At 33.7% G+C, this 12,085-nt stretch overlaps 1 protein-coding gene across 1 annotated transcript; it reads right to left on the bottom strand.

Annotated features, from left to right (window-relative positions):
* Positions 1 to 1,574: 1,574 nt before the first annotated feature.
* Positions 1,575 to 10,908, bottom strand: LOC131076498 (ABC transporter C family member 10). The gene is made up of 12 exons (XM_058013723.2): positions 10,080 to 10,908; positions 7,629 to 9,721; positions 7,216 to 7,536; positions 6,966 to 7,052; positions 6,166 to 6,771; positions 5,880 to 6,044; positions 5,452 to 5,746; positions 5,123 to 5,337; positions 4,697 to 5,002; positions 4,539 to 4,602; positions 2,000 to 2,239; positions 1,575 to 1,865 (listed from the first exon to the last, which is right to left on the bottom strand). Exons 1-12 carry the CDS (start codon positions 10,096 to 10,098, stop codon positions 1,738 to 1,740), a joined length of 4,539 nt encoding a protein of 1,512 aa, XP_057869706.2. The 5' UTR covers positions 10,099 to 10,908; the 3' UTR covers positions 1,575 to 1,737.
* Positions 10,909 to 12,085: the final 1,177 nt, after the last annotated feature.

The raw sequence follows: 12,085 nt of genomic DNA, 5'->3' as shown, positions 1-12,085 counted from the left end.
CATTTCTCATTAAAAACTTTTTTTTACCTTGAATTCATTCTCATTAGAAATTCTTGCAATTGTGTTTTTTTTCCTCATTATTTGGTACTCATTAATTTGGTCTTTCTCTAAGAACTACAAACATTTATCTTCCATAACATTGTTAATTCTCATAACAAAGAATTCAAAATACACCTTTTATTCACTCATAGATATATTAAGTTTTCTACTTATTTGGTTGAGTGGGGTGGTGAAATTGTTTGCACATTAGATATTACACCCATTAAATTTGTTAGTTTTCATGAATCTTAAGGGGAGAGAGGGTGTGGAGGGCTATGTACAACATATTCCTATGTATAAACAACTTTGAATTTTAGGAAAATAATCTATGTGCTCTTTTTTACAAGTTGTCTTTCCTTCTTATGTCATTCCTTTGAAACTAACAACAATTTTCTACTAGATGAACTGGTTGCAATAAATTTGTACTTACTTTTTCATGCCTTGAACTAATATTGCAAAAACAATCAAGGTGTTTTCCTTCATTAACTGATTTGAAAATCTATACAAACTCTAATAAATAGGTATCAAGGCATCGCCCCTAAATGACCACTTTTTGACCTTGTGAACATAATGATTCCTCTTGCATTCTTTGTAACTACCTAGAAGCTGAAACAGTAGCATTAAGCTCTTAAGTCACGTATGAAGAAACCCATAAAAAACCATCAAAATCCGATGTAGCATTTAAGAGCTTAGGGTATGAAAGTTAGGATGGGTGGCTATCCGTACCCTTCCCCTATATGTTTTTATTTTTATTCATTTTATTTTTCTTTCATTTAGCTTTACCTTGATTTTTTTGTTTTATTCTTTATTTTATTTATTTTTATTGTTTATAAAATAGTCTCTAGTGCGAGTGTTGGGAGGGGGAGGAGTTAAACTAACTACTTGACTAGAGTGAGGTGATCTACAACCAATCAGAAGCATTACTAATTGTGATAGGAAAATTCTCAGTTGGGTGGCATAAGTAGGGTGACTTGACCTCCTAATTGTCAAATAATGTTGTAAGGTTTGAGGTTCATTCTTGAAATAGGTTATCATTTCCACTTTTTGTTACACCTCAAACACCTACAAATACAAAACCATTCAATACTCACAAATACATCATCACAAATGTCAATACCTAGATAATTCCATAATTATATCATATATGTATAATACGACCATGTCATAATTTTCATTAAATTCACCATTTTCAATTACTTGATTATCACTTAAACAATTCAACTATTAGGTTCATAACGTTAGGATGAAAATAAAAGTACATAGTCTTAATACCAGGATTCCACCTTCATCCAAATTACATCAAGAAAATATGACAGTTGCTCAGATATATTTAGAGAGCCAATTTTATAGAACAAGCACTGATATTCATCTGAAGAAACGAAACTGTTTAGTTCATTCTATGCAAAATAGGAAGGTGAAGGCACCACTCGGATGTTGCAGCATCTTGGTCCCAATGTCATTGCACGCACTTCTCAAATTCCATGGAAAGCTGCTATACTACCGAAAAGAGCTAATTGTAAACAGGAGTCTTCCTGGATTTCTTAAAAAAAAACATATTTTTATGATTGTTATTAAACAGATGGAATATGCCAAACAAATTCATTGATTATGCAACAATCAACAAAATGTTAAATAATGATACAATTAGTTCTGGATTTAAAACTATTGTACCAAGGAATGATTACATCCAAAGAGATATCATTGACCAGATGCTGCATGATGAAGAGCCTCTGATGTGTGAGCCCAATACTCTGTCACAAGCTTTCCAAATAATGATCCTTCCCTCTCCATCAGCTTCAATGGCTTATCAAATTCCACCATCTCACCTGTATTAATAGAAAGAATTGTTATCATTCAGATTAAATAGTGGGAAAAATGCCTACTTTCACCAGTCTGTTTGAGTATATCATGTAATCCATGAGTGCAATAGAGACATGAATGTAAAATGTTAGGGATTTACCATCACTGATTGCAACAACCATGTCACTGTCCATCACAGTAGGTATTCTGTGTGCAACTGTAATTACAGTACAGTCTGCAAATTCTTTTCTGATGGTCATTTGAAGTATGGAATCTGTGGCATTGTCAATAGAAGCTGTTGCTTCATCCAACACCAGAATCCGACTGTGTCTCAGCAATGCACGGCCCAAGCAAAACAATTGTCTCTGTCCAACACTCCAATTTCCTCCATCATCCTCCACTGCATTTCATGGTTTAACTTAGAAAATGTCAAAAACATGAGACTACTTATATACCTTAGCAGCATCTTCACCCCAGAATGTCATTATTGATGCAGAAAAGCTCAAACAAAGGGTTTTTGCTACTCATTTAAAGTTGATGATGCACAACCAACCCATAACATGACTTCTCCTTAAAAGTTACCGTTTTCTTTTGCATAGAAAAGCACTGGTATGCACAAAGATGCGGTTTAAGATGATTGAAGAAACTAAGCAAACGGATTAAAACACTGGGTTCTCACTGTGGAGACCCAAGTTCAATTCCCAATATGGACATCTGAAGTGGAATTCTAAGCTGTGACTCTTGGCCTTCCATAAGATGGGACGTACGGTGAAGGAGTGCCTAAACAAACCATGAAGGAGTGCCTTAATATATTAAATATATCTATCTAAAAGTTTTCATATAGATTAAAAGATTAATTTTGAATTATTGCAATTATTTTATTTAAGAGTTATTTAAAAACTATTTTGTTTACTTATATTATTTGTTTTATTTTTATTTAAAGAATATATTTATGACAAAATATGTTATTTATATATTTATGAATTCTTTTTTATTTAAGTTTTATATTACATTTATTTATATTTATTAAGAGTTGTTAATGTCAAAAAGCATTCTTATTTTTTATCTTAAATTTAGAGTGATTTACAAGACAAAAAATTATTTTTTAATGTTTTCAAATAAACACCACATAACATATATGTCTACATGTATTAATTTATGAATACTTTTAAATTAAAGTAAAATAATGTTTACCTAAAAGAAATAGCTTCAAATTGATAGCTCAAATATCTATGTTGATTTTATTTTATTTATTTAATTGTTATTTTATAATTTTAACTTTTTTAAAAATATATGTGAACTCTTTAATAGTTTGTTATGTCATTATACTCCACCCTTTGTTGTCATTTATTATAGAACTTATGGGGATTGAAGTAATGTAATAAATGAAGAAAGAGAGATGTAGAAATAAAAAAATTAAACAAAAGAAAACTATTATTCAAAACTATCAAAAATTTGTAAACATGATATTGAAAGAAGAGATTTCTCAATATCATTAAGAAGAGGAGAAAAGAAAGTTGACATGGGGTCACACTATAGAAATAGTTAGAATGAAGAAATTTTTTGGACAAAGAAGACTTTGGAAGAGGATAAATATTCTCTGTTTTCAATTTTTTTTTTATAAAATAATTACAAATTATAGTGAAAAGAAATAAAAATTCAAAGAAAATACTGTACCTTCAAACTAAAAACTGTTTATAGTAAAAAAAATAGATTCTGAGAAAAAAAAAATTTCTCTAATTAAAAAATATTTATTCTAAAAGATATTGAAGAACTTAATGAAATAAAAAAAATCCTCATAATAAAAAATAATTGTGAAATATTATAATTGTAAATATTATCAATCAAAATGAATGATTTTTTAATTCTTTTGCCTTTCATTGCAGGTTTCAAGGAGTTGTCAATCGCATAAGGAAGCTCAAAAATATGAAAATAATAAAAATGGTGGAAGGAAAGTATATAAGATTATATACAATTATGTGTCAAAACCAATAAATCAAATGAAATATTTGGAGGTGATCACAAGGGGACAGCTTTTGAGCAAAGAAAATAAATTAAGAAAAATGAGAAAGTGATTATTTATTTTTGTTGAGGGAATGTGTAGGAGTGAGTTAATTAGATTATTATTTTATAAAGTAAAGATGTATAGATTTGTATGTAGAAAATATATTAGCTTATATATATTTAATAATATAGAATAAATCAAGAGATATTTTTGTAGAGGTGTCTATGTTCAATCAATTGATTAAAAAATAGATCCCTCCAAAAAAATATCTTTCAGCTTGTTCTATATATATTATTAAATATATAATCTAATAGCAGTTGCAACACAACATGTAGTAGGTAGTTATTATTTGCATTTATTAATTGTTTATAGTAGTTGAAGGGACTGAGTTTGATTAATTAAAATAGATTTTCATTGTAGAAATCTAAGTTTAATTTTTCATAGAGAAATCTATGAAAAATTAAACTGAATGATATGAAATTAATACACTTTTCTGTCCCATGATGCATGCATCAGAGACTACCATTTCCAGTGCATCAGAGACTACCATTTCCAGTCTAAAGATTGTCTAATATATGCAGATTAAAATGTTTATGACATATTTATAGTAGGAAAAGAAGTGTAGACTCTGCACCAGTTTTCTATTAGACAATTAAATGGTATATTGGAAATGTAAGTTTCATATAAAATTTACCTGGTGCATCGAGGCAACTTTCCTTTTCTCTTATAACATCTCCAAGCTGACACTTATCCAAAACCTTTATCAAAGAGAACAAATTTTAAATTATTTCCCATTTTATGCTATGTATGACAAAATGAAAGCAGAAATCATGTCAAACAGTATTCAAAGACCTCCCAAATTGCCGAATCTGAGTGCTCAGATAATGGATCAAGGTTGAAACGAACGGTTCCACGAAAAAGAGTTGGTTCCTGAGGAATAATTCCTAGGTGTGACCGCAAATCATGAAGTCCAATGGAGGTGATATCCAAATCATCAATGAGGATCCTACCCCCTGCAGGTTCAACCAAGCGAAAAATGGCACTTATGAGAGTGGTCTTTCCACTTCCTGTTCGACCAACAATTCCAATTTTTTGCCCTCCTTCAAAAGTACAAGTAATTCCCCGAAGAACAAGAGGGCTGTTTGATCTATACCTAATCTGCACTGACACAGAAAACAGTTTAGGGAAGACATCAAATTATCCTCTTGAGCGACAATAAAATTTAGTTGACAAGTTGTGGATTTGAATTATCTGGTTAGAAAGGCCAACTAAAGGTACCTTCAAGTCTTGCAATTCCACTTTACCATGGGAAGGCCAATCCTTTGGTGGCCTACTAGATTCTATTAGTGCTGGTGCTTCACGAGGAATGCACATGTACTGCTTGATGCGCTCTACAGATACGATATAGTTTGCTAGTGTGCATTGGTTTTGGATACTGAAAACCAATGACATGTTCATAGAGAGGCCATAGGATAGGGCCATCCCAACAAAACCTGTACCAGTTTAAATAACTAGTCAAGATCCTCTTTCAGCAATAGTGTACTGTAAAAGCAGAGAATGTAGAAGAAACAAGCAAGCAAATAATGTTTGGTTCCATCTAAGCATACCAGGATTGAAGGTGCCTGCTGGGAGTACGACCATAGCAAGAGCAGATGAGCAAAGAACTATAGAACTTAATATCTCTAAACGTTGAATTAGCCATTCATTAGCTGCAAAACTGTGGAAAAATGGACTTGCATTTTTGTCAATTAGGTCCAAGTTCTTCTTCATAAACTGATCCTGCACCTTGAAAGCCCTGATTGTCACTGCCCCTGATATTGACTCACCAAAATGATTTGCAATAGGTGATTTTGTTGTCCCATTGAGTCTCATCAATTCTTTAGCAGAAGCAAAGTAGTATTTCTGTTTCAATTGAAAAAAAAAAACAGAATTTAGTTCTCTAGCCAATATTCTCACTACCAAAAGACTTTATCTTATGGTCAATACTTGATATACTTTTCTCAAGCAGCTAAATAATATCGAAATAAGGTTTTACCTGAAGTTGGATTGTCAAATAAATCATTGGCAGGGTAGCAAACAAAGCTTGCCATGTCACAACAGCTACGACACCAAGATTACTGTAAGCAGTCATAGTGGAACACATAGTAAAGGTAAAATTGAAAGGAAGGTCAACATCAAGAATGCTCAAATCTGAAGAAACCTGGGAATTAGATGAACAAAAATAAAAACAAATTAGCATCTCAACATACATCGAATGATGCTTTTGATAAAACAACATCAAGAAAAGGTACAATTACATAGTGATAGGGCTCAAAATGTACCCTGCTCAAAATTCTTCCCAATGGCGTGGCATCAATAAAGGACATTGGTGCTTGGAATAAGGAAGTCATGAGCTCAGAAAAGAAAGACTTTGATGCTTCAAGCCCCAAAACGACTACAAATATTGATCGAAGGCATTGAAAAACTGAAGAAGCAAATGCAATACTTGAGTAGACTATGATTAGCATCAGTGTGCTGACTTGAGGACTCTGCACCTTAGCAGCCATCCAAGTATTTCCCAAAATCTGGCCAGTCAAAAATACAAGATGAGAAAGACCAGCAATGGAGCAATACAAGAAACCTCTGTTCTGTTTCAAATAGTCAACATATGGTTTTAGACCGCTATCTCCAGTTTCCTTTTCTTCCTTTTTAACTAGCTGATCCACTTCAGGTTCTCTAAATGATTTCTCTTGTCCCTTTTGGGACTTCACCTTTTGAATTTCTCTTTCTTGACTCACAGTTTTGTCTTTCGATGGTGGCACTGTAACTGCCAATTTGTTAGAATCCATCGTGTCTTTATGTGTATTCACAAGCTCTTGGAATACTTCACTTGAGGCTAATAACTGTTGATAACTCCCACTTTGTCGAATCTCCCCATCCAACATCAACTGCAATAAAGTTTGGCCTTATTTGTTATAACTGAAGGTGAAGATGCAGAAATTTCCACCATTAACTTCTCATAAATTATAGGATTAACATATTGTGTCAGTAACAAGAAAGCATCTTGATGTAATTGTAACTCTCTTAAGCAGTATATATGCAGCGAAGCGGCTCTTGCATGACCAAACAAGTCCATACTAACCAGTATGGTATCAAATGCTGGTAGGAAATCAACTTGGTGTGTTACAAGGATCACCGTCTTTTTTGAAAGTGCTTCCATTATGTAGTCCTACACATCAGAAATTACAATTGTTATGAAAACAAAGGAAACAAAAAATATCTTAACCTGGAAATGAGATGGAGATAAAATTGTTCCCAACTACTTAATATTTCAGGAGATTTATATCAAATTAAAACCAACAGAATGGATAAAAATGACATTATTTATGAACCTTAAACAGGTTAGTAGCAGTATGAGCGTCAACAGCACTGAAAGGGTCATCCAAAAGATAAATATCAGCATCCTGGTACAGAGCACGGGCAAGTTGTATACGCTGTTTCTGACCACCACTCAGATTGACACCTCGCTCCCCAATTTCAGTTAGATCACCGAAGGGGAGATCCTCCAGGTCCTTCTGCAGTGAGGCCTTTTGGATCACCTCATTAAATTTCTTCTTGTACAGGGGCCTCCCAAATAATATGTTGTCCCGTACTGTTCCACTCTGAATCCATGCAGTCTGAGAAACATATGCAAGAGTGCCACAGACTCGCAACTGCAGAAGTAAGAGATCAGAACAATGACAAAACGAAAAGTTCATGAATAAGTAGGTTGCTGTCAAGGGAATAGTAAACAAAGGATACTCACGTTGCCCCTCAGCTTTGGTACCTCCCCAAGAATAGCAGCTAAAAGAGTTGATTTTCCAGATCCAACTTCCCCACAAACAGCCAATTTTTTACCATGTTCAACCTCCATGTTGATATTTCTCAAAGTGGGTTTTGATGAATTGGTATGCCAGCTTAATGTTGCTGATTTGACAAAGATAGAGTGTTCAGACCATTGTTGAGTTCCACACTCAACAGCCCGATCCTGCAACTCACTGCTTTCTAGAAAGTTGGTGAGACGCCCCAAGGAAACCTTCGCTTGTATGATAACAGCAATGACATCAGGAATTACTTGAATTGGATCTTGAACCAAGCGCAAAGTGGCTATGAATGTGAAAACATTTCTTGGAGTCAAAGGGATTTTAAGAAGATAGCATGTTGCGAATGTAGCAGATGAAACTAGAATTGGGGATGACCAAAACAACATTATATTGTAGGCTTTTCGAAACTGAACTGCTGATAGCCATTCAATTTCTACCTTGCGCAACTTTTCAATGCCACATTTGAAATTTTCTTCCCATGCATGCAATTTCAGTACCTTCATGTGAATAAGAGCCTCTGTGACAGCCCTTAATCGCTCATCTTGGGCTGACATGAGTTCAGTTTGGAATTTATGCTGCAATTTTGCCAATGGAGAATTACAAATCACGGTTAGGATGATAACTGCCAAGGCTGCAACTGTAGCCCATCCAATTACATGTGAGAGGATACTTAAACCAAATACAAACTGGAGAACTGTTGTCCAAGTCAGGTGAATCCAGAAGGGAAATTCACCTATACGATAAGCATCTACAGACATATAGTTCATGATCTCTCCTGCTCCATGGACCTGTTTAGCTTCATTGGATAGCTTCAATTGTTTCTCATAGATTGCTGTTATTAGTGAGGACCGCATCTGGAGACCAGTCCTTCTAGTGCCAAAATACCACTGCCTTTGAGACAGGGACTCTAGAAGCTTGGCTAGAAAGAGTACTCCTACTAAAGCATACCCTTGGTATTTGAATGATTGTTTGCCTTCTGAAAATCCAATGAAAGCATTTAAAACAAGTGGTCCGCAAGACGTGGTGGTTGTTTTGAGAAAAGCATAGATTCCAGTGTTTGCCAGAGTTTTCCAATGGCAGCGAGCCAGAGCCCAGAAAACAGAAGGATTAGCACAAGGGCTTTTCTGTTTTTGCCTAGCTAGCTCTTCAGTAAATTTCAAATAACTGTTCTCCGCTTGATCCTCCTCACAAACTTGAGGCAAATCATTTTCTTCAAGAGGTCTTTCTCTACCTTTCAACAAAAGAGAATTCAACCAGAAAAATGTCATCCTGCCAAAGATCCCTGCTTTGGCAAAAGGAGTCACTTCTGGATTTGACCTCTTCAGCAATGGATCTTGCTGGGCCTGTTCGTAATTCAAGGACTCATTTTGGTTATGCCTATTTAGAATGGGTTCTGATAGATGACTATTCCCTGAATTTGGCAAATCCTCTTTCACAGCACAGATGAGCATTAAACAAGTCGCTAGCCATGAAATTAAAGCAAGAAAAAGTTGAGTTGAAGGTTCTCTGGAACTGATAAAATTGAACCCAGCAGAGACAAAATCCAACGTCTCCAGTAAAAATGTGATAATCCACCAGATACGAAGAAATGTTTTTACAGTGCATGTGCCCCGAAGGGTTATTGACGAAGCAAGCATTAACCATGCTAAACCTCGCACTGAAAGGACAAGTAAATTGTGCAGGGGAATTATAGAAGTCCCATCCCATATTTTCCTGTACAAAATCCCAACCCCCAATCCCAAATTTACTATACCCAAAATGACATTGATTGTCACAATGGATGTTTGGAATTGTGTTAGAGGCTTCACGCTTCTGAGAATAGTTGTCCGCCTAGACCATTTGAGAAGCAATATAAACCCAAATGCTAACAAAAATACCAAATGTGTGATCGAAATTATAACATTTTTGGTGCATGAAGGCAATCGGAATGCGTGTGGAAATTGTGCGTTGAAAAACAGTGGTAAGCGGCAAGTCCCGCCACATTCTGCAGAATAAGGTAGCAAATTCGAATCTCCGCAAAAATAGGTCCAGAGATCTAGGCAAACAAATGAACTCAATTCAATGCAATGCAAGGCGGGAATTTAAAATGTTGAAGATTTTCCTACCAAATTTCAGGAAACAATCTGATCAGCATTTAAAAGTTCACTCTTTATACGCAATGAGATCTTTTGGTCTTCCGATATAAATCTATTATATATAAAGCTTAAACTCAATAAACCTACCTTCGAACCAGTATTCGTATGCATCAAGATGCTTACTGATCCGAAAACATTCGGAGTGATGCCTATTGGAAATCTTTAATCCTATGCGTGGATAATGGTTTGCTTACAATTTTACAAATGAGAAAAATATATATATATCAAAACCTGCAAATGCAAGAATAATGAGCTTACCAGTGAAAATCATCACCATACTTTCACAGAATAGGTCACCTTCTTCTTCACTTTATAATTTTTGAGCTAAAGGAAGAGATGCTTCTATACATGTTATGTATGCCATTGAAAACTGATGTAAAGTTTTCCTCTGTTCAGTTCATGGACTTCAGTCACCATGTTTGGCGAATTGATCTTCAAAGGCTCATATGCATTTCGCTATAATTGCTAAGTGCACCATGTTTGGTAAAAGGGTGCTCAAGGATTTATATCATTTCACTGTATCTGCAAATAGGTTATCCAAAGATTCAAACCATTTTACTGTATTTGGCAAGTGGGTATTGCCGTTTACTACTGAAAATTCTGCAACTTGGCAAAGACAACCCAAACATAACCCAATTTCTCAGTAATCAAAAGCCTAGGCGAATCGGATTCTGCATATCCTAAACTCATAATTGCAAGGTGGAGATGCCCAAGCAAGAGATAAACAGAAATGGGTTCTCAGTCATTTAAATCCATTAATCTATTCTAAAACATCTCTGAACCTAATACATAAAAGGACACAATAACAGACATAATCTCTGCAATATTTATAGACTATCATACCCTACCCTAGTAGAAAGAACAAAGCTTGTATTCGTTTGAAGAAAAAAAATCAAATTCACGTGAGAGTTACTAATAGGAATTGTTACAAAATAGAATTTTCTGTGTTGCCCACACGATTAGTAAAGAGAAAATGCCTTATCGTACAGAACATTTTCTGCAAGGGAACATGGTCTAAGCCTTTTCATGAGTTAAAAATGTGGTTAAATCATACAAATATTCTCATGCAGGAAAACTTTGAGCAGAACTGGTTTAATCTTACAATTCTTGTCGGGATATATTGTCGTGTGAACGATTTTTTTAAAGCACGCTATTCTCGTGGACGTTAACAGTTATTTTACATGTGAATTATATTTATTAGTCTATTGTGGTTGCTAATTAATAATTTTAAAAGCTTAAAATTTTATAATTTTTTTTAAGGGGTCAATGTTTTTGAATTAAAAATTAGTGAGATTGGGGACCTCAATTTCTAATAGTAACATTTCAATAGGGGAAGCGTATGAGTAGTGGACATAGCTAGCTTCGGGCATCTAGAACTCTCAAGCCATACATTAGATTTCAATTTATTTTTTTGTCTCCATATACGACTTAACTGCTTATAACTAGGGATCTGGTTTTGGGTAGTAACGATGCACGTCGTGGAATTCGTTATGTGTGCAAAGGTCAAAAAGTAGTCATTTCAAAGTGTCGTTTGATACATAATCACCTTTGTGCCAATAGTCGATAACACAATATAGGCAGTAGTAGTGGACAAAATAGATATCATACTTGAAAACAAATATTAAGCACTTCCATTGTAATTCATATTTATAGGATTGGGGCCTTGTTTGATGGGTGAGAGCTATTGTGTTAGGCACAAAGTTGAGGTCCAGTCGCTAGTATCATTAGTTTACCAACTCACTATAGTTTATTGGGGGGATCTTTTAACACACTGTATAAAAAAAATTACATCTATAAAATTTTAGTCAATATTAGCATAGTGTGATGGTGGTGGTTTTGTTCTTGCCATCAACAAAAATAATAAATAAGTGTTATATAATAATCAAAATCTATTTTTAAAATTTTATAGTAATAAATTTATTTTATAATAAAAAAATAGTATAGATGATATTAAAGTAATATAATGTAGTATTTTTATTTTGTTTATTAGATTTGTTTTGAATTTTATTTTATAATTTTAAATATATAATATTATATTTCTATTTAATATGATTGTTTGTGTAAATATTTCAAAAATTAGTATAGATATCAATCTTGAATTGTTTTATTTTAATAAGAGTTTTTCAATTAGAAGTTATTTTAGAGTTATATTATTTATTTTATTATAAAATTATTTAATAATTAATTTATTTAATCTACATTACTACATTAAATGATGTAAATACTAACATTAGAATCTAGTTAACATAATAAAAAAGTAATAC

This window comes from Cryptomeria japonica, chromosome 5, assembly GCF_030272615.1.
Source record: "Cryptomeria japonica chromosome 5, Sugi_1.0, whole genome shotgun sequence".
Classification (NCBI taxonomy): Eukaryota; Viridiplantae; Streptophyta; class Pinopsida; order Cupressales; family Cupressaceae; genus Cryptomeria; species Cryptomeria japonica.
This window is presented reverse-complemented; position numbering and strand designations above follow the sequence as displayed.

Coding starts and splice junctions, on each gene's coding strand:
- LOC131076498 (XM_058013723.2), bottom strand. Junction 7,537..7,628: donor TACCAAAGCTGAGGGGCAAC/GTGAGTATCCTT, acceptor TTACTTCTGCAG/TTGCGAGTCTGTGGCACTCT. Junction 5,003..5,122: donor TGGAATTGCAAGACTTGAAG/GTACCTTTAGTT, acceptor GTGTCAGTGCAG/ATTAGGTATAGATCAAACAG.